This window comes from Eucyclogobius newberryi, unplaced genomic scaffold, assembly GCF_026437365.1.
Source record: "Eucyclogobius newberryi isolate DKJ021-1_F unplaced genomic scaffold, fEucNew1.0.hap1 SCAF_16, whole genome shotgun sequence".
NCBI lineage: Eukaryota > Metazoa > Chordata > Actinopteri > Gobiiformes > Gobiidae > Eucyclogobius > Eucyclogobius newberryi.
In genome coordinates, this window is record NW_027315790.1 from 957,273 (window position 1) to 979,772 (window position 22,500).

Here is a 22,500-nt window from a genome sequence, read left to right on the forward strand (position 1 = left end):
GGAGAAGGATAAGAAGGAGAAGAAGGAGGAGATGGAGAAGAAAGAGGAGAAGGAGAAGAAGGAGGAGAAGGAGGAGAAGGAGAAGGAGAAGAAGGAGAAGAAGGAGGAGATGGAGAAGAAGGAGGAGAAGGAGAAGAAGGAGGAGAAGGAGGAGAAGGAGGAGAAGGAGAAGAAGGAGAAGAAGGAGGAGATGGAGAAGAAGGAGGAGATGGAGAAGAAGGAGGAGAAGGAGAAGAAGGAGGAGAAGGAGGAGAAGGAGGAGAAGGAGCAGAAGGAGAAGAAGGAGGAGATGGAGAAGAAGGAGGGGAAGGAGAAGAAGGAGGAGAAGGAGGAGAAGGAGGAGAAGGAGAAGAAGGAGAAGAAGGAGGAGATGGAGAAGAAGGAGGAGAAGGAGAAGAAGGAGGAGAAGGAGGAGAAGGAGAAGAAGGAGAAGAAGGAGGAGATGGAGAAGAAGGAGGAGAAGGAGAAGAAGGAGGAGAAGGAGAAGAAGGAGGAGAAGGAGGAGAAGGAGAAGAAGGAGAAGAAGGAGGAGAAGGAGGAGAAGGAGAAGAAGGAGAAGAAGGAGGAGATGGAGAAGAAGGAGGAGATGGAGAAGAAGGAGGAGAAGGAGGAGAAGGATAAGAAGGAGAAGAAGGAGGAGATGGAGAAGAAGGAGGAGAAGGAGAAGAAGGAGGAGAAGGAGGAGAAGGATAAGAAGGAGAAGAAGGAGGAGATGGAGAAGAAGGAGGAGAAGGAGAAGAAGGAGGAGAAGGAGAAGAAGGAGAAGAAGGAGGAGATGGAGAAGAAGGAGGAGAAGGAGAAGAAGGAGGAGAAGGAGGAGAAGGAGAAGAAGGAGAAGAAGGAGGAGATGGAGAAGAAGGAGGAGAAGGAGGAGAAGGAGGAGAAGGAGAAGAAGGAGAAGAAGGAGGAGATGGAGAAGAAGGAGGAGAAGAAGGAGGAGAAGGAGAAGAAGGAGGAGAAGGAGGAGAAGGAGGAGAAGGAGAAGAAGGAGAAGAAGGAGAAGAAGGAGGAGATGGAGAAGAAGGAGGAGATGGAAAAGAAGGAGGAGAAGGAGAAGAAGGAGGAGAAGGAGGAGAAGGAGGAGAAGGAGAAGAAGGAGAAGAAGGAGGAGATGGAGAAGAAGGAGGAGAAGGAGAAGAAGGAGGAGAAGGAGGAGAAGGAGGAGAAGAAGGAGGAGATGGAGAAGAAGGAGGAGAAGGAGAAGAAGGAGGAGAAGGAGGAGAAGGAGAAGAAGGAGAAGAAGGAGGAGATGGAGAAGAAGGAGGAGAAGGAGGAGAAGGAGGAGAAGGAGGAGAAGGAGAAGAAGGAGAAGAAGGAGGAGATGGAGAAGAAGGAGGAGAAGGAGGAGAAGGAGGAGAAGGAGGAGAAGGAGGAGAAGGAGAAGAAGGAGGAGATGGAGAAGAAGGAGGAGAAGGAGGAGAAGGAGGAGAAGGAGGAGAAGGAGGACAAGGAGGAGAAGGAGAAGAAGGAAAGGATACAGAGAGTTTTTTGGAGAAGATTATTCCTGAGCTCCTTGATGGATCAGGAGTTGAAGTTCCTCCCATCACAATAGAAAGAGCACATCGCCACGGCGACCAAGACCAGCAGCTGATAAACCACGAGGCCTGATAATGAGGTTTATTAACAATCGTGTGAAGAGACCACAAGAGACCTAAGTGATCATGCTCTACATTTCTGTAGATTTAGAGGAAAAACAAAATAACACAGTTGGAGGTTCAATGCAGTTGCTTCATGAGCCTTTGTTTAAGGAAAACATTTCCAACAACATTAAGACTTATCTGGAGGAAGATTATACTGGGGAAATGTCTCCGCCTCCTTTGCGACGCTTCCAAAGCAGTCTTGAGAGGACAAATTATAGCCATGTCCTAAAATGCAACTAGAAATCATAAAGATGGGAGAATAAATGAATGACCTGACTTCACAGGAAATAAATGCACTTTAACAAACAAAGTCGAAAGTGGATACAAATTTTATAAATTACTTTCTTGGAAACTTCAAAAACAACAAACTGAAAGAACAATTTTAAAAATATGGGTTTGGCTGAATTATGTAATCTTAACCAAACAAGACCAAATTCAATCAGTATTGAATCCTTTTATAAAAATATATTTTTTAGATTCCAGACATATTTCTATTCTCGACTATCGTTTATACACCTTATGTCCAAAAGAATGGAACAAATCCTCCCAAACTGAATCCACAAAGATCAAACAGGATTCATGACAAACGACAAACACAAGAGGACATAAGACGAGCTTTACACATAATGAGCCAAATACAAAAAAACCAAAGCTGTTATAATTGGTCTGGACGCTGAGAAGGCGTTTGATTCTGTAGCTGGCCATATTTATTTAAAGTGTTAAACTAATTTCAAATTGTCGACTTAATTATACAAAATATTGAGGCTCTTTACGATGGTCCAACATCAAGAATTAAAATAAATGGTCATCTGACTCTGGAAAGGGGTCAGGCAGGGCTGTGTTTGGTCTCTCCTCCTGTTTGCTTTGTATTTGGAACCATTGGCCCAATCAGAAACAACCCATGATGTTACCATTGTTTGGATGGAACATAAAATTGCGTGCTGCAGATGATGTTCTATTATATTAGACCAAACCAGAAATTTCCATGCTCAATGTGATGAATTTTTCAAAAAAAAATGGTTCAATGTCTGGATATAAAATTCTGTCTGGAAATTCTCTCGTACTGGCGCCTCCCTCCGACCTTTAGAAAGACTCATTTTTGAATCGCTTAGATATTTAGGTGTGATACTCCATAGAAACCTATCAGCAATTCTGGAGAAACATTATACTTCTCTTTTTAAGACCATTAAATAAGATCTTGAAAAGTGGAACCTTATCACATACTTAAGACTAAGTCAAAGGATTGAAACTAACATTAATGTTTTACCCAGATTTCTCTTTCTGTTCCAGACTCATAACTGGGGTTTTGGTCCTTGCTTGTGAACTGCTGTTTAGCACGGGACTTTTGCAGAGAGATTTACACACAGTTTAATAGAAACATTGCGGCACATGTCAGGTTGATTTACTTGTGGGTCTCAGCATTCAGTTGTATGGCTCGGGATTCAACGGGAGACATTCACAGGAGTCTGGCGATGGATTTAAATAAAGCAGAGAAGATTCTCAGAGCCACGTTAGAGCTACATCCCAAGAAAATTATTTTGTGGCACTCAAGTCGGTTGTTATATGCTAAAATGCTTGGATGCTTAAATCTCTCGGAACATCTGGTAATTGACCTGTTTTCATCATAGAGTTGTTTTAGGTCCAAGCTGTGGTTCACAACAATAAATCTACTGGAACACTGTCCCATGTCCTCACAGAAACCCTTTCCTTTTCCCTCACAGACAGTAACTTCATCCTGGCCAACGCTCAGGTGTCGCAGGGCTTCCCCATTGTGTACTGCTCAGACGGCTTCTGCGAGCTCACTGGGTTCTCCAGAGGTGAGGTCATGCAGAAGAGCTGCGCCTGCAAGTTCCTCTACGGCCCCGAGTCCAGTGAAGGCATCATCCTCAGCATTGACCAGGCCCTGGACGAGCGCAAGGAGTTCAAGGATGAGATCATGTTCTACAAGAAGACAGGTAAGCTCGGCTGCTGAGCCTGGACATGCAGCCACATGCACGTGATCGTGTTTTGTTGCACAATATGTATATTGTGTATGGTATATAGTGTATGTGATTAGTAAAACCAGTTAAAGGTAAGTAGAAAGAACAATACATTTGAGTAATTACTGGAAGAAAAGGTTTGGGAACAGTTGTTTTGCGCAAGTTAGAAATTATTTAATTATTTTCAAAAGTGGTACAATTAAGGGTGTATGTATGTATGCTAGTAACCTTCGGACTAGCGAACCTTCGGACTAGCGAACCTTCGGAGTAGTGAACCTTCGGAGTAGTGAACCTTCGGACTAACGAACCTTCGGACTAACGAACCTTCGGAGTAGTGAACCTTCGGACTAACGAACCTTCGGACTAACGAACCTTCGGAGTAGTGAACCTTCGGACTAACGAACCTTCGGACTAACGAACCTTCGGAGTAGTGAACCTTCGGACTAACGAACCTTCGGACTAACGAACCTTCGGAGTAGTGAACATTCGGACTAACGAACTTTCGGACTAACGAACCTTCGGACTAACGAACCTTCGGACTAACGAACCTTCGGACTAGCGAACCTTCGGAGTAGTGAACCTTCGGACTAACGAACCTTCGGACTAACGAACCTTCGGACTAGCGAACCTTCGGAGTAGTGAACCTTCGGACTAACGAACCTTCGGACTAGCGAACCTTCGGAGTAGTGAACCTTCGGACTAACGAACCTTCGGACTAACGAACCTTCGGAGTAGTGAACCTTCGGACTAACGAACTTTCGGACTAACGAACCTTCGGACTAACGAACCTTCGGACTAACGAACCTTCGGACTAGCGAACCTTCGGAGTAGTGAACCTTCGGACTAACGAACCTTCGGACTAACGAACCTTCGGACTAGCGAACCTTCGGAGTAGTGAACCTTCGGACTAACGAACCTTCGGACTAGCGAACCTTCGGAGTAGTGAACCTTCGGACTAACGAACCTTCGGACTAACGAACCTTCGGAGTAGTGAACCTTCGGAGTAGTGAACCTTCGGACTAACGAACCTTCGGACTAGCGAACCTTCGGAGTAGTGAACCTTCGGACTGACGAACCTTTGGACTGACGAACCTTCGAACCTTCGGACTAGGTGCAATGACATATCAAAGCCTAAAGAATAAAGCCTAAAGGATAAAGCTGTACATCAAAGAAGGAGAGGAAGATGAAGAAGAGTCAGCCCTGGAATAAAGCCGGTAAACAGAGTCTCAGCAGAGCGGATTCTAACATGTATAAACCATAGTCCACATTCAGAATAGAAATAGGTCTATATAAGGCACAGTCCAATCGGTCCCTCCCTTCTTTTGGTCTCAGGGACATGATGTCCTCTTTCACACGAGGAGGGTCTGAGTTTTGTGTGTCCAGTTCCTAGTTAAAAGTTGCTGAAAGGAGTAAGTGTGTAACTTTGTTTTCTGTGTAATTTCCAGTCCGCGTCTCGGTTGCTCGAAAGTTTGAGCTCCCCAAACTGTTGATTTGATACTTTTTAAGGATATGTTTTACATTAAGTACAGCCTATAACGGTGTTTTAGTTTGTTTTTATCTGGATTAACTCATTTTAACCACTGGATGTCTGGACTGTAAAGTTTTAAACTACTTGGACCGTCGCTCTCCTCCTCATCCGGCTGTGGGAGTTGCGCGGGCTTGAGCCAGCGGGTGGCCGAGCTGGAGCAAAGACTTTCTGCGCTGTATGGAGTCCGGGACAACCATGATCCTGCAGTTGTCCTGGGTGGGACCCACGCTGCTGCCACCAGTGCCCAGTTTGTGGACACGGCGAGCTACACCACCAACGCCTCCAGGAACTCGGAGGCGTGTCAAGCATTTTGATTTTATACCAGCCCAATATGAATGTTCCAAGTCTTATTGAAGGTGTGGAGGCATCGAAACTATGTCAAATGCAACATTTCAAATAATTCAGCATTGTCGGGTTGTTTGTGGCTCTCTGCTCCGTATAAGTTTCAAAATGCGGCCCTCGTGAATGTGTGGACACCCCTGCTGTAGTGGACGGTAAATGGAACAGAGTCAAAAAAGACAGACAAAAATAAACTTCATATTTAATCAACATTCATTTTCTACCGCTTCTTCCCATTAGGGGTCACAGGTGACTGGAGCCTATCCCAGTGACTTTGGGCCTTATGCGAGGTACACCCTGGACAGGGGCCAACTTGCCACGCATGTCTTTGGACGGTGGGAGGAGCCGGAGAACCCGGAGAGAACCCACAGTAACACAGAGAGATCATGTGATGCTGGCCCGGGACTCAAACTCATGGTCTCCTTCTTGGGAGGCAAGAGTGCTAACCACTCTGCCACAGATGTATTCAACATAAAGCCTGCCCATATCAAATACACAATCCAATATTGTTCTATATCAACATTTAAATAAAAAAGGCTTTGAATTATTCACATGAATGTGCGAAGTCTTCAATCAAAAATAGACTCTTAGAGTGTATTCTCTGAAACATGGTTCACCTCCAGGACATTTCATTGGACAATTATAATATATTCCGTTGTGATAGACCCAGTAAAGTGATACTTTTGAAGGGAGAGAAGTCCAATCCTAATGAAGGGTCCCCCAAAAAACTCCCCAGGCACCAATCATCGAAAGGAACTGGATCTATGACCTCCCTGGCTCACCACGCCCCCTGCTGCACTCAGCAAGTATTTCCACAATCTCCCACATTTGGCACATCAATGAGTAGAAGTATTTAGTCAGAGAGTTTTTGTACAAAAGCAGAGGGCCAACATGGAGCAGAAAGTCTGAGGGTAAAAATAAATAAATCATGTCATCAGTCTCTCTAAAGTAACAGAAATGTATCAGCATGTGACTGAAGTCACATGGCCCACTCTGGGGGTGGTTTCTCTTCCAGATCTACAGTGATGTAAATAGGAGCACGATCACTTATGTCTATTGTACCCATGTCATTTTGGATGTGTCTCTGTTGGAAATAAAAAAGTATCGATCTGATGTGGGTTGGAAAAATGTGTATATAAGCAGACATTAGGATTCATTTCTCTCCAGATATCGACCAACCCTACATCATGTTTGCCTGACCGGCACGTTTAAAGTTCATTTGAACAGAATGTAGGAGGAACTGGCTGGTCAGGCATTATGTATTAATGTATGAAATGTATTTGTAGATTTACCAGTACTTTGTGAGTTGGAGACATCCAATGCAAGGGTTCCCTCAGAGTGGTTTTCAAACCAAACCCACGTCTTGAGTATAAAGTGAGGGCGCCTCCTGGTGGTGCATATACATGTGTCGACGTAAACACACTTCCATTAATAGTTCCTTTGACCACTACAAATCTGCTTCCTCAGGTTCGAGACCTCCTTCTCAGTCAGAGTGGCTTGGGTTTCCGTTCTTGAATTTCACGCATTCCACTGTGTTTATAATGTTGTTTATAAAAGCTCCCGCATAATCATCGGGTCAATCCCGCTCCAAGTCTCGTCTGCAGTCGAGTCTGATCTGGAGCTGGAGCGAGCTTGTGATTTAGCTGGGACACACGCCGGTCGATGCAGATGATGTGCCGCGCGCGTTTGAGCGCACAGGGACCGGCACCAGTGGGGAGCTAACTCTAGCTAGCTTGGGTGTAGCATTGCTAGCCTGGTTCTCGACTGGGTTTTTCTTTGTTTTTCTTTGACATGTTCAAGTGTTCAGTATTCATGTTCAGTTTTCTTCATTCTGCTCCCACGTAAAACGTAAAATTGTGTCTCCCCAAGTCAACTCGTAGTAAAGAGGTATAAATCGAATGGATTCGACTGAGCAAAACAGCCAAAACACATTCAACTTTAAAAAAAGTAAATTGTATACTTTAGCCCAAACCATAAAGCCAAACATTTAGTGATAAAATTCATCACTGAAAAAAAAAAAAAAAGGGTGAGAAAAATATGTCTGTTTACTGTAACCCGACCGACCCGGTAAAAAAATAGCTGACTGAAAGAAAAAAAATCAGCATTTTGTCAAAATGATGGCAAATATCTTTTTTTTGTCTCATTGACTGTTGAACCCCGACGCTTCAAAACATCTGCGCACATAGACACGGGTTGCTCCGCCTCTGCACCGCCTCCCGGCTCAGGCCCCCGGCCCAGCCCCCGGCCCAGGCCCCGGCTCATGCTGCTGCCCTGGCCGCGTCACACGATCACTCAAACTCCAGCTGCATTATGGGCCAGTTTGTTCCAACTTTGGTTTTGAAAGGTCCAAGTGAAAATATTATGGGTCTTTTTTTCTGACCTAGAAAATGGTTTTCTCTCCACCCTCGGATCTCTCTTTGGATTAGTCATGTGCTCTTTGCAAAGAGAGATGCATTGTTCCAGATGTAGCTGGGTCCCTGGGCAGCTGAAGGGAGGAGACTATTGTACATGTTTTAGTGGTAGCGGAAGCTTACACAGACATGGGGAGAACATGCAAACTCCACACAGAAAGGCCCCTCCTCCCTCGGGAATCGATCCTTGGACCTTCTTGCTATGAAGCAAAAGCATTGACTGCTGTGCCACCTGTGCCAAAACAGGACAGAACAGAACGGAGGCCAGAGGACGGCTCCACCTGGTGTTGGTGTCCTTGAGTGATGAGGAGGGTCTGGGCTCTGTCTCCCCAGAATATTTTAGGAAAAACACATCATATTTCCTGCACTTTTAAGCATTTCTACTGGTTTCCTGGCTGTCTGTATGCATGCATTTATTTTGTCACATTTTCTTATAGACTATTTTACTATTATTATTCATTGTTTATTTTGAACATTTCTGAAAGGGAGCCGGAAGAAGTCAAAAGCTTTTAATCCTACGCCAGCAAAGTTCATGTGCACAAACGTGGCCTGCAGCCGCATCACGACAGTCATCAGGGTGTAATACGTTCAAGTTCAGAATTTGACATAAATAAATGAATAATGAATAAGCCCAGTAAACCAGTAGTTAAACTCATCAATAATAGTAGAAAAAGCTTCAGTTGTTTCATCTGGACTCAGTTTGAAAAATTAGACGTTTCGACTCTCATCCAAGAGTCATTGTCAATAAAAGAATTTAGATCGAGAACTCCGATATTAATACTGTTCTGTGGTAAGACCCGCCCATTGGGCGGATTGACATTGACAATGACTCTTGGATGAGAGTCGAAACGTCTAATTTTTCAAACTGAGTCCAGATGACTACAACTGAAGCTTTTTCTACTATGGAACACGCCTGGACGAATGAGGGATTACACCGACATATTTCCAAGAATTTTGGGCCTAAAACCTTGGATTTAGTTCGGGAACTCGAATCTGTAGCCAGGAAACTAGCAGACAACAGGAATCACTTGAGGTTCAATCTTAGATGCAGACAGAACAACATGATCCCGAAGAGCCTGCAGATCAAATCACCGGTCAGAGGACACAGAGCAGAGAAGATTTGGAGAAGGAGCCTTATGCAGATGCTCAGTGAAAGGATCCAGGAAAACAACGTCAGAATTGATAAATTGAAAGACAGAACAGGAACTTTACAGGAGAAATTAACCAGCATACTCCCTGAAGAAGCTTTCAAAAGAGTGCTGGATTTTACACAGACAGCACAAGAAGCACAGCACAGGAAGAGCAAAGAACGCCAAATCAAGAAGTTCAACATTCTTTTGAACAAAAAGAATGCAGGTGAGGTCGAGCTAGACATTAGGACTGAGACAGACAAATTAGCGACCAGCAAAAACAATTGGATTAAGAACCTATCAGATCGTGTTCTGACACAGGCAGAAAAGGAGGTGCTCTCTAAAGGGCTCAACTTTTCTGTCACCTCTAAACACATCCCTACAGAGGACTACATCACAGCCACTGAAACGGCAATTAGAAACAACAAAATGACTGAATCGGAGGCTGCAGACCTGAGGTTACGTGTCACAGCGACCCTGAAGAGTGCCAAACCACCTCCTTCAAATATCACATCTGAAGAGAGAAGAGCACTTTCAGCACTGGAAAAAGATCATAGCATCAACATCCTCCAGCAGACAGGGGGCGCTGCACTGTGATTCTCAACGCAGCTGATTACGAAGCCAAAGTCCACACCCTCTTCGAGGACACGACCACATACGAGCGCTTGAAAAGAGATCCGACCAGTGGCTACAAGAAGAAAGTGATAGACTGTTTACAAAGGCTGGAAAAAGAGGAAGTGATGGACCGGCCTCTGTATTACAGACTGTATCCTGGTGAAGCCATGCCCTGCATTTATGGCCTTCCAAAAATACACAAAAAGGAGGTTCCACTCAGACCCATAGTGTGCAGCACAGATTCCATCACCTACAATGTGGCCAAGCATTTAACAACTATATTGGCTCCGCTTGTGGGGAATTCGGAACATCATGTGGAAAACACGCACAACTTTGTGGATAAAGTGAAACATCTCCAACTGGACCCAGATGACCTCATGGTTTCATATGATGTTGTGTCCCTGTTCACCTGCATCTGACCTCTGACCTCTGATGCAGTAGCAGCGGTGAGGATCAGACTGCAGGAAGACACCACCTACAGGAAAGGACCAAACTGACACCTGAACACATATGTAAACTGTTGGACATCTGTCTGAACACCACTTACTTTCAATTCCGGGGACAATTTTACAGACAGATTCATGGCTGTGCCATGGGCTCGCCCGTCTCTCCCATAGTGGCCAAACTGTACATGGAGCACTTTGAGAAGAAGGCACTGTCCTCATTCTCAGGCTCCGCCCCAAAACTGTGGCTCCGCTATGTCGATGATACTTTTGTAACAATCAAGAAACAAGAGCTGGAAACCTTCTCTGATCACATCAATGCTGTGGACCCACATATCAGGTTTACAAAAGAAGACGCTAAGGAGAATCGCTTGGCCTTTCTTGATTGTTCCAATCAAGAAAGAGGAGATGACGGGAAACTCCAAATAGAAGTATATAGGAAACCTACACACACGGACCAGTATCTGCTCTTTGGTTCCAACCACCCACTACAGCACAAGCTGGGTGTGATCAGAACCTTACAACACAGAGCTCAAGGTGTGTCCACCAGCTCAGAGGGCAAGAAGAAAGATGAAAAACATGTCCGAAATGCCCTCTCAGCCTGTGGTTACCCCGCTTGGGCTCTCAACAGAGTGAAGAGAACCAAGAAGCAGGACAAAAGGGAAACTGAACAGAGAAGGAAGGGTGTTTCTATCCCTTATGTGTCTGGCCTGTCGGAAAAACTGCAGAGAATTTTTAGACAACACGAAGTCCCTGTTTATTTTAAACCATGAAACACTTTAAGACAAAAACTGGTTCACCCTAAGGACAAGTTGCCGACTCAAAAACAGAGCAATGTAGTTTATTCTGTCCAATGCAGTGAAGAAAGCTGTAAAGAACGGTACATAGGTGAGACAAAACAGCCTCTACACAAGAGGCTTTATCAGCACAGAAGAAATACAAGTTCAGGACCTCAGAGTGCCGTGCATCTCCATCTTGAAGCCTCTAATCACTCGTTTGAAGACGGTGAGGTGAAGGTTTGAAGCAGGAGAAAAGATGGTTTGAAAGAGGAGTCAAGGAAGCTATTTTTGTTAAAAAAGAAAGACCTTCTTTAAACATAAATGGAGGGCTAAGATTTAATCTTCCTGTTATTTATAATGGGTTACTGAACCCCTGGAAAGGTAGAGGACCAGGACCAGGACATTCAGATGCTAATCAGGTCCTCAGGGTGGTTGAGCCAGGGTCTCACAAAGACAAAGAGGATTCTAATAGCCCATTAAGATTCTGAATAGGCTCGGTAGATACAAGGGGCGAGTTTCTGTTGAAACAAACAACTCTTTCTACTTCAGGAAGGCTCCTCCCAATGGGTGGGTCTTACCACAGAACAGTATTAATATCGGAGTTCTCGACCTAAATTCTTTTATTGACAATGACTCTTGGATGAGAGTCGAAACGTCTAATTTTTCAAACTGAGTCCAGATGACTACAACTGAAGCTTTTTCTACTATGGAACACGCCTGGACGAATGAGGGATTACACCGACTCATCAATAATAATACAATTAGGCGTTGAATGTCCTAATATCACACTTAAACAATAGTGTCAGAGTAAATGACTCTATTAATATGATTTTCCTTGTCAGACAATTCAAAGAGAACTGTAGTAAATACTAAATATAGCCGCAAGCGGCAATGATCGGCCCTCGCTACGCCGCCGCCACGCCGCAAGAGGAGGGGGCGCTAACGCGCCCCAATTGTCCTTTTATTACGCCTACTGCTGAATCTGTGACGCTGTCACATCTTCTCCCCTTTGTTTTACATCAAAAAGCTATTTTATTTTGAATTCTTGGCAAAATGTGCGGCTTTGCCGCACAGACACCGTGACTCTTAGAATAAAAATGTGGATAACTTTTGACGGTCCACCCCTGAAGATGAGTCTCACCAAATTTCAGGTTAATATGTCTAACGCCCTAAGAGGAGTTTGTGAAAGTCTAAAGTGTAAACATGTTCTGGCGATTTCCCCATTGGAATAACATGGGAGGTTTTGGTCATCGCTACGGCAACGCCATAAAAATTATGACATGGCTCTCATTGACTTTTTTGATGGGGCCAAAATTGAGTTGTGTGTCAAATTTCATATAATTTCGCAAAACTAAATATTTAACCTCCATATAAAATCTGTAGGGGGCGCTGTGGCTCCAAATTAATTTATTTCACTTCAAGTAGGTTTAAGGCAAAGAGTTTAACAACTGATTCTAATTTGACGCAATTCGGACTTTATCTGCGCAAACGGCAGAAATGTTAAATATGGGAGATTTCTGAAATTCTTGCTACAGTTTGCGGCTTCGCCGCACAGAGACCGTGACAAGTATCAATGTAATTTGGATAACTTTTGATGTCCCACTCCTCAGTAGCATTTTCACCAAATTTCAGCTTTTTAGGGCCAACGCCCTGGGAGGAGTTCGTAAAAGTACGACGTTTGGAAAAACTCCGAAGTCATGTTTAGCCATTTTTGAAGCAATATGGCCGACATTTGGTTGGGCGGACGGCGTTGCCGTAATAATATTTTTTACTTCTCTTGTCACCATCTACCTCTGCGCCAAATTTCATGATTCTACGATAAAAAATTTTTGGGGTCATTTCCCATCTCTCAATGCATTTTTGGTACATTTGGGGGCGCTGACGCGCCAATTTTTTATTTTAGAAAAGGGAAATAGCCAGAATGTAGAGAGGCACGATTTTTAGAGGTGTGAACATTTTTGTGACTTTTCGTCAATGTTCACTGGGTGAAAAATAGGGGGGTTGGTCCCGAGAAGAAGAAGAAAGAAAGAAAGAATAATATTCCGATACGAAAACAATGTTTCCCATTTTCCAAATATCATAAACTATACATTTTCGGAAAGCGCTCGCGCTTTCCTACCTCATGGTGTGGGTCCCTGGTCACTGACGGGTACTTTCGTTAATTTTGAGTGGGCTCCGCCCACTTTGTGTTTTTGGCCCTCTATACAGTAATAATGTTCATTTTTTGCATTACATGCTTATATGCACGGAACATGCAAGAGATGGGGAACGTATTCGTGAGGTACCTAGAGCAAATGAGTGCTTTATATGGGGATCATCTCAATGTAAAGTGCTCGTTTAGTGCGCACTTTTGCACGGGCTTCGCCCGTTTACAACGGTATTGTTCCATTTTCCTACTACTAATTAGTATGCACGGGGCGTGCATGAGTGAAGGAGTGCGTTAGTGAGTGTTTGGAAGTGGGCGAGCGCTTCGCGCTCGATTTCGTGCGCACTACGTGCGCACTTTCACAGCCGTGCTTTGCACGGCCTTACGAGATTAATAGGCCTCTCGCCAGCTTGTGGCGCTCGGGCCTAATAATACTAGGATTAAATTCCATCTGGGCTTGATCTCCTCTGCTCAATCCTTCACTCTTCTTTAGAATAAATCCATAAAGTCAAAGTACTTTCTCCCCCTCAGTATTCAGCAGGTGCATCCACAATCGCAAGTAAAAAGTGAAGTAAAAAGTGAAGCCGTGTCGGAGGTGAAATCCAACTCTATCTGAAGGTTTTGCCACATATTTGAGGCGTCAGGTATCCAGGAGCTCCAGGCACGCACAAGTGTAAAGGTTCTGATCCAAGACGAGAAAAGAAGATCATGTAGGCTAAAAATAGACCCACAAACTAATGTATTAATAGAAGCCCCTGAATGTGCTCCTGGAGCTGTGGGGCTGAAGGGGAACGGGGCCACCACAAACATAGTACACTTATCTAAAGAAGTGTGATTAAACACTCTTCTCTGGCGTGTGTTGCAGCGGAGCAGTTCTGGTGCCTTCTGGACATCGTGCCCATAAAGAACGAGAAAGGTGACGTGGTGCTGTTCCTGGCCTCGTTTAAGGACGTCACCGACACCAAAGCCAAAGCCGTCCAGGATGACAAGAAGGAAGGTAACGTCACGTCTGGAGGAGTCACATGTGGTTTTAGGGTCTCATTTGTGTTTCGTACCTTTGTTTTCTTTGTAGTGCAGAGATGATTTAGTCACTTCAGCTACGTCAAAGCTTAAAGGAGGTTGAAGGTGCTGACAATATAAATGTCAATGTATTTAAAAATGTAACACTAAATAGTTTATAATCAGCTGATTAGATAAAGTTTGTCAGTTTAAATTGGGGTGATTTAAACAAGATGCTTCTAAATAACCAAAACCATGTGTGGCCCCTGCCCTGTGGCCCCTGCCATGTGGCCCCTGCCCTGTGCCCCTGCCCTGTGCCCCTGCCCTGTGGCCACTGCCATGTGGCCCCTACCCTGTGCCCCTGCCCTGTGGCCCCTGCCCTGTGGCCCCTGCCCTGTGGCCCCTGCCATGTGGCCCTGCCATGTGGCCCCTGCCCTGTGGCCCTGCCCTGTGGCCCCTGCCCTGTGGCCCTGCCCTGTGGCCCCTGCCCTGTGCCCCCTGTGGCCCTGCCATGTGGCCCCTGCCCTGTGGCCCTGCCCTGTGGCCCCTGCCCTGTGGCCCTGCCCTGTGGCCCCTGCCCTGTGGCCCTGCCCTGTGGCCCTGCCCTGTGGCCCCTGTGGCCCTGCCCTGTGGGGGCAGGGCCACAGGGGCCACAGGGCCACAGAGTTACGCCTCTGTTAAATAAGTGAGACATACGGCATACTTTGGTCCAACATTTAACTTTCTGACTAGTTTAAGATGAGACACAGTACGATTAGTTGTAACAGTTTTGGGGAAAACAGCGAGCACATGTCAGTGTTGACCAATCACATGTCAGAACACACACAGCTCATTTACAGCACTCAGCACTCAACCTGGCCACCTCTGATCACAACTCTTCAAACGACTGCCACACCTCAGACACACAAACTACTGCCACATCTCAGACACACAAACTACTGCCACATCTCGGACACACAAACTACTGCCACATCTCGGACACACAAACTACTGCCACATCTCGGACACACAAACTACTGCCACATCTCGGACACACAAACTACTGCCACATCCCGGACACACAAACTACTGCCACATCTCGGACACACAAACTACTGCCACACCTCAGACACACAAACTACTGCCACATCTCAGACACACAAACTACTGCCACATCTCGGACACACAAACTACTGCCACATCTCGGACACACAAACTACTGCCACATCTCAGACACACAAACTACTGCCACATCTCGGACACACAAACTACTGCCACATCTCGGACACACAAACTACTGCCACATCTCGGACACACAAACTACTGCCACATCCCGGACACACAAACTACTGCCACATCTCGGACACACAAACTACTGCCACATCTCAGACACACAAACTACTGCCACATCTCAGACACACAAACTACTGCCACATCTCAGACACACAAACTACTGCCACATCTCGGACACACAAACTACTGCCACACCTCAGACACACAAACTACTGCCACACCTCAGACACACAAACTACTGCCACATCTCGGACACACAAACTACTGCCACATCTCGGACACACAAACTACTGCCACATCTCAGACACACAAACTACTGCCACATCTCAGACACACAAACTACTGCCACATCTCAGACACACAAACTACTGCCACATCTCAGACACACAAACTACTGCCACATCTCAGACACACAAACTACTGCCACATCTCAGACACACAAACTACTGCCACATCCCGGACACACAAACTACTGCCACATCTCAGACACACAAACTACTGCCACATCTCGGACACACAAACTACTGCCACATCTCGGACACACAAACTACTGCCACATCTCGGACACACAAACTACTGCCACATCTCGGACACACAAACTACTGCCACATCCCGGACACACAAACTACTGCCACATCTCGGACACACAAACTACTGCCACACCTCAGACACACAAACTACTGCCACATCTCAGACACACAAACTACTGCCACATCTCGGACACACAAACTACTGCCACATCTCGGACACACAAACTACTGCCACATCTCAGACACACAAACTACTGCCACATCTCGGACACACAAACTACTGCCACATCTCGGACACACAAACTACTGCCACATCTCGGACACACAAACTACTGCCACATCCCGGACACACAAACTACTGCCACATCTCGGACACACAAACTACTGCCACATCTCAGACACACAAACTACTGCCACATCTCAGACACACAAACTACTGCCACATCTCAGACACACAAACTACTGCCACATCTCGGACACACAAACTACTGCCACACCTCAGACACACAAACTACTGCCACACCTCAGACACACAAACTACTGCCACATCTCGGACACACAAACTACTGCCACATCTCGGACACACAAACTACTGCCACATCTCAGACACACAAACTACTGCCACATCTCAGACACACAAACTACTGCCACATCTCAGACACACAAACTACTGCCACATCTCAGACACACAAACTACTGCCACATCTCAGACACACAAACTACTGCCACATCTCAGACACACAAACTACTGCCACATCCCGGACACACAAACTACTGCCACATCTCAGACACACAAACTACTGCCACATCTCGGACACACAAACTACTGCCACATCTCGGACACACAAACTACTGCCACATCTCGGACACACAAACTACTGCCACACCTCAGACACACAAACTACTGCCACATCTCAGACACACAAACTACTGCCACATCTCGGACACACAAACTACTGCCACATCTCGGACACACAAACTACTGCCACATCTCAGACACACAAACTACTGCCACATCTCAGACACACAAACTACTGCCACATCTCGGACACACAAACTACTGCCACATCTCGGACACACAAACTACTGCCACATCTCGGACACACAAACTACTGCCACATCTCGGACACACAAACTACTGCCACATCCCGGACACACAAACTACTGCCACATCTCGGACACACAAACTACTGCCACACCTCAGACACACAAACTACTGCCACATCTCAGACACACAAACTACTGCCACATCTCGGACACACAAACTACTGCCACATCTCGGACACACAAACTACTGCCACATCTCAGACACACAAACTACTGCCACATCTCGGACACACAAACTACTGCCACATCTCGGACACACAAACTACTGCCACATCTCGGACACACAAACTACTGCCACATCCCGGACACACAAACTACTGCCACATCTCGGACACACAAACTACTGCCACATCTCAGACACACAAACTACTGCCACATCTCAGACACACAAACTACTGCCACATCTCAGACACACAAACTACTGCCACATCTCGGACACACAAACTACTGCCACACCTCAGACACACAAACTACTGCCACACCTCAGACACACAAACTACTGCCACATCTCGGACACACAAACTACTGCCACATCTCGGACACACAAACTACTGCCACATCTCGGACACACAAACTACTGCCACATCTCAGACACACAAACTACTGCCACATCTCAGACACACAAACTACTGCCACATCTCAGACACACAAACTACTGCCACATCTCAGACACACAAACTACTGCCACATCTCAGACACACAAACTACTGCCACACCTCAGACACACAAACTACTGCCACATCTCAGACACACAAACTACTGCCACATCTCGGACACACAAACTACTGCCACATCTCGGACACACAAACTACTGCCACATCTCAGACACACAAACTACTGCCACATCTCAGACACACAAACTACTGCCACATCTCAGACACACAAACTACTGCCACACCTCGGACACACAAACTACTGCCACACCTCGGACACACAAACTACTGCCACATCTCGGACACACAAACTACTGCCACATCTCGGACACACAAACTACTGCCACATCTCGGACACACAAACTACTGCCACATCTCAGACACACAAACTACTGCCACATCTCGGACACACAAACTACTGCCACATCTCAGACACACAAACTACTGCCACATCTCAGACACACAAACTACTGCCACATCTCAGACACACAAACTACTGCCACATCTCAGACACACAAACTACTGCCACATCTCAGACACACAAACTACTGCCACATCCCAGACACACAAACTACTGCCACATCTCGGACACACAAACTACTGCCACATCTCGGACACACAAACTACTGCCACATCTCGGACACACAAACTACTGCCACATCTCGGACACACAAACTACTGCCACATCTCGGACACACAAACTACTGCCACATCTCAGACACACAAACTACTGCCACATCTCAGACACACAAACTACTGCCACATCTCGGACACACAAACTACTGCCACATCCCGGACACACTGCCACATCTCAGACACACAAACTACTGCCACATCTCGGACACACAAACTACTGCCACATCTCGGACACACAAACTACTGCCACATCTCGGACACACAAACTACTGCCACATCTCAGACACACAAACTACTGCCACATCTCAGACACACAAACTACTGCCACATCTCAGACACACAAACTACTGCCACATCTCAGACACACAAACTACTGCCACATCCCAGACACACAAACTACTGCCACATCTCAGACACACAAACTACTGCCACATCTCAGACACACAAACTACTGCCACATCTCGGACACACAAACTACTGCCACATCTCGGACACACAAACTACTGCCACATCTCGGACACACAAACTACTCCCACATCTCGGACACACAAACTACTGCCACACCTCAGACACACAAACTACTGCCACATCTCAGACACACAAACTACTGCCACATCTCAGACACACAAACTACTGCCACATCTCAGACACACAAACTACTGCCACATCTCGGACACACAAACTACTGCCACATCTCAGACACACAAACTACTGCCACATCTCAGACACACAAACTACTGCCACATCTCGGACACACAAACTACTGCCACATCTCGGACACACAAACTACTGCCACATCTCGGACACACAAACTACTGCCACATCTCAGACACACAAACTACTGCCACACCTCAGACACACAAACTACTGCCACATCTCAGACACACAAACTACTGCCACATCTCAGACACACAAACTACTGCCACATCTCAGACACACAAACTACTGCCACATCTCAGACACACAAACTACTGCCACATCTCAGACACACAAACTACTGCCACATCTCAGACACACAAACTACTGCCACATCTCAGACACACAAACTACTGCCACATCTCAGACACACAAACTACTGCCACATCTCAGACACACAAACTACTGCCACACCTCAGACACACAAACTACTGCCACATCTCAGACACACAAACTACTGCCACATCCCAGACACACAAACTACTGCCACATCTCAGACACACAAACTACTGCCACATCTCAGACACACAAACTACTGCCACATCCCAGACACACAAACTACTGCCACATCTCGGACACACAAACTACTGCCACATCTCAGACACACAAACTACTGCCACATCTCAGACACACAAACTACTGCCACATCTCAGACACACAAACTACTGCCACATCTCAGACACACAAACTACTGCCACATCCCGGACACACAAACTACTGCCACATCTCAGACACACAAACTACTGCCACATCTCAGACACACAAACTACTGCCACATCTCAGACACACAAACTACTGCCACATCTCGGACACACAAACTACTGCCACATCTCAGACACACAAACTACTGCCACATCCCGGACACACAAACTACTGCCACATCTCAGACACACAAACTACTGCCACATCTCGGACACACAAACTACTGCCACATCTCAGACACACAAACTACTGCCACATCCCGGACACACAAACTACTGCCACATCTTAGACACACAAACTACTGCCACATCTCTGACACACAAACTACTGCCACATCTCAGACACACAAACTACTGCCACATCTCAGACACACAAACTACTGCCACATCTCAGACACACAAACTACTGCCACATCTCAGACACACAAACTACTGCCACATCTCAGACACACAAACTACTGCCACATCTCAGACACACAAACTACTGCCACATCTCGGACACACAAACTACTGCCACATCTCAGACACACAAACTACTGCCACATCCCGGACAAACAAACTACTGCCACATCTCAGACACACAAACTACTGCCACATCTCTGACACACAAACTACTGCCACATCTCAGACACACAAACTACTGCCACATCTCAGACACACAAACTACTGCCACATCTCAGACACACAAACTACTGCCACATCTCAGACACACAAACTACTGCCACATCTCAGACACACAAACTACTGCCACATCTCAGACACACAAACTACTGCCACATCTCAGACACACAAACTACTGCCACATCTCTGACACACAAACTACTGCCACATCTCAGACACACAAACTACTGCCACATCTTTTGCCGCTGTTTGGTGATAACTCATATGGGGCCATTGTCTGGATTGTATTATTAATTGTATTATTTATATCCAATATCCACAAACATCTCGAAATGGTACTTTTCAACAGAAAACTATTGTTTCACTGATTTGAATATATATTTATTATTGTTTTGTCACAGAAAACCAGGACTAGAGCACAGACTCTGAACCAGGACTAGAGCACAGACTCTGAACCAGGACAAGAGCACAGACTCTGAACCAGGACTAGAGCACAGACTCTGAACCAGGACTAGAGCACAGACTCTGAACCAGGACAAGAGCACAGACTCTGAACCAGGACTAGAGCACAGACTCTGAACCAGGACTAGAGCACAGACTCTGAACCAGGACAAGAGCACAGACTCTGAACCAGGACTAGAGCACAGACTCTGAACCAGGACTAGAGCACAGACTCTGAACCAGGACTAGAGCACAGACTCTGAACCAGGACAAGAGCACAGACTCTGAACCAGGACTAGAGCACAGACTCTGAACCAGGACTAGAGCACAGACTCTGAACCAGGACTAGAGCACAGACTCTGAACCAGGACTAGAGCACAGACTCTGAACCAGGACTAGAGCACAGACTTTGAACCAGGACTAGAGCACAGACTCTGAACCAGGACTAGAGCACAGACTCTGAACCAGGACTAGAGCACAGACTCTGAACCAGGACTAGAGCACAGACTCTGAACCAGGACTAGAGCACAGACTCTGAACCAGGACTAGAGCACAGACTCTGAACCAGGACTAGAGCACAGACTCTGAACCAGGACAAGAGCACAGACTCTGAACCAGGACTAGAGCACAGGCTCTGAACCAGGACTAGAGCACAGGCTCTGAACCAGGACTAGAGCACAGACTCTGAACCAGGACTAGAGCACAGACTCTGAACCAGGACAAGAGCACAGACTCTGAACCAGGACTAGAGCACAGACTCTGAACCAGGACTAGAGCACAGACTCTGAACCAGGACTAGAGCACAGACTTTGAACCAGGACTAGAGCACAGACTCTGAACCAGGACTAGAGCACAGACTCTGAACCAGGACTAGAGCACAGACTCTGAACCAGGACTAGAGCACAGACTCTGAACCAGGACAAGAGCACAGACTCTGAACCAGGACTAGAGCACAGACTTTGAACCAGGACTAGAGCACAGACTCTGAACCAGGACTAGAGCACAGACTCTGAACCAGGACTAGAGCACAGACTCTGAACCAGGACTAGAGCACAGACTCTGAACCAGGACTAGAGCACAGACTCTGAACCAGGACTAGAGCACAGACTTTGAACCAGGACTAGAGCACAGACTCTGAACCAGGACTAGAGCACAGACTCTGAACCAGGACTAGAGCACAGACTGAACCAGGACTAGAGCACAGACTCTGAACCAGGACTAGAGCACAGACTCTGAACCAGGACTAGAGCACAGACTCTGAACCAGGACTAGAGCACAGACTCTGAATCAGGACTAGAGCACAGACTTTGAACCAGGACTAGAGCACAGACTCTGAACCAGGACAAGAGCACAGACTCTGAACCAGGACTAGAGCACAGACTCTGAATCAGGACTAGAGCACAGACTCTGAACCAGGACTAGAGCACAGACTCTGAACCAGGACTAGAGCACAGACTCTGAACCAGGACTAGAGCACAGACTCTGAACCAGGACTAGAGCACAGACTCTGAACCAGGACAAGAGCACAGACTCTGAACCAGGACTAGAGCACAGACTCTGAATCAGGACTAGAGCACAGACTCTGAACCAGGACTAGAGCACAGACTCTGAACCAGGACTAGAGCACAGACTCTGAACCAGGACAAGAGCACAGACTCTGAACCAGGACTAGAGCACAGACTCTGAATCAGGACTAGAGCACAGACTCTGAATCAGGACTAGAGCACAGACTCTGAACCAGGACTAGAGCACAGACTCTGAACCAGGACTAGAGCACAGACTCTGAACGGATTCTCTTGGCATGTTTAGCTTCCAGCAGCTTAGTTTGTTCTGA

The 22,500-nt window shown here is 46.3% G+C and overlaps 1 protein-coding gene across 1 annotated transcript in view; it reads left to right on the forward strand.

The window, feature by feature from the left end:
* The first annotated feature begins 3,362 nt into the window (after positions 1–3,362).
* kcnh8 (potassium voltage-gated channel, subfamily H (eag-related), member 8) overlaps positions 3,363–22,500 on the forward strand; it is a 127,030-nt gene continuing 107,892 nt past the window's right edge. Inside the window, exons 1-2 of the mRNA XM_072448412.1 lie at positions 3,363–3,595; positions 13,876–14,007. Coding sequence (XP_072304513.1) covers positions 3,466–3,595; positions 13,876–14,007 — 262 coding nt within the window. The 5' untranslated portion in view covers positions 3,363–3,465. The remainder of the gene's footprint in view (positions 3,596–13,875; positions 14,008–22,500) is intronic.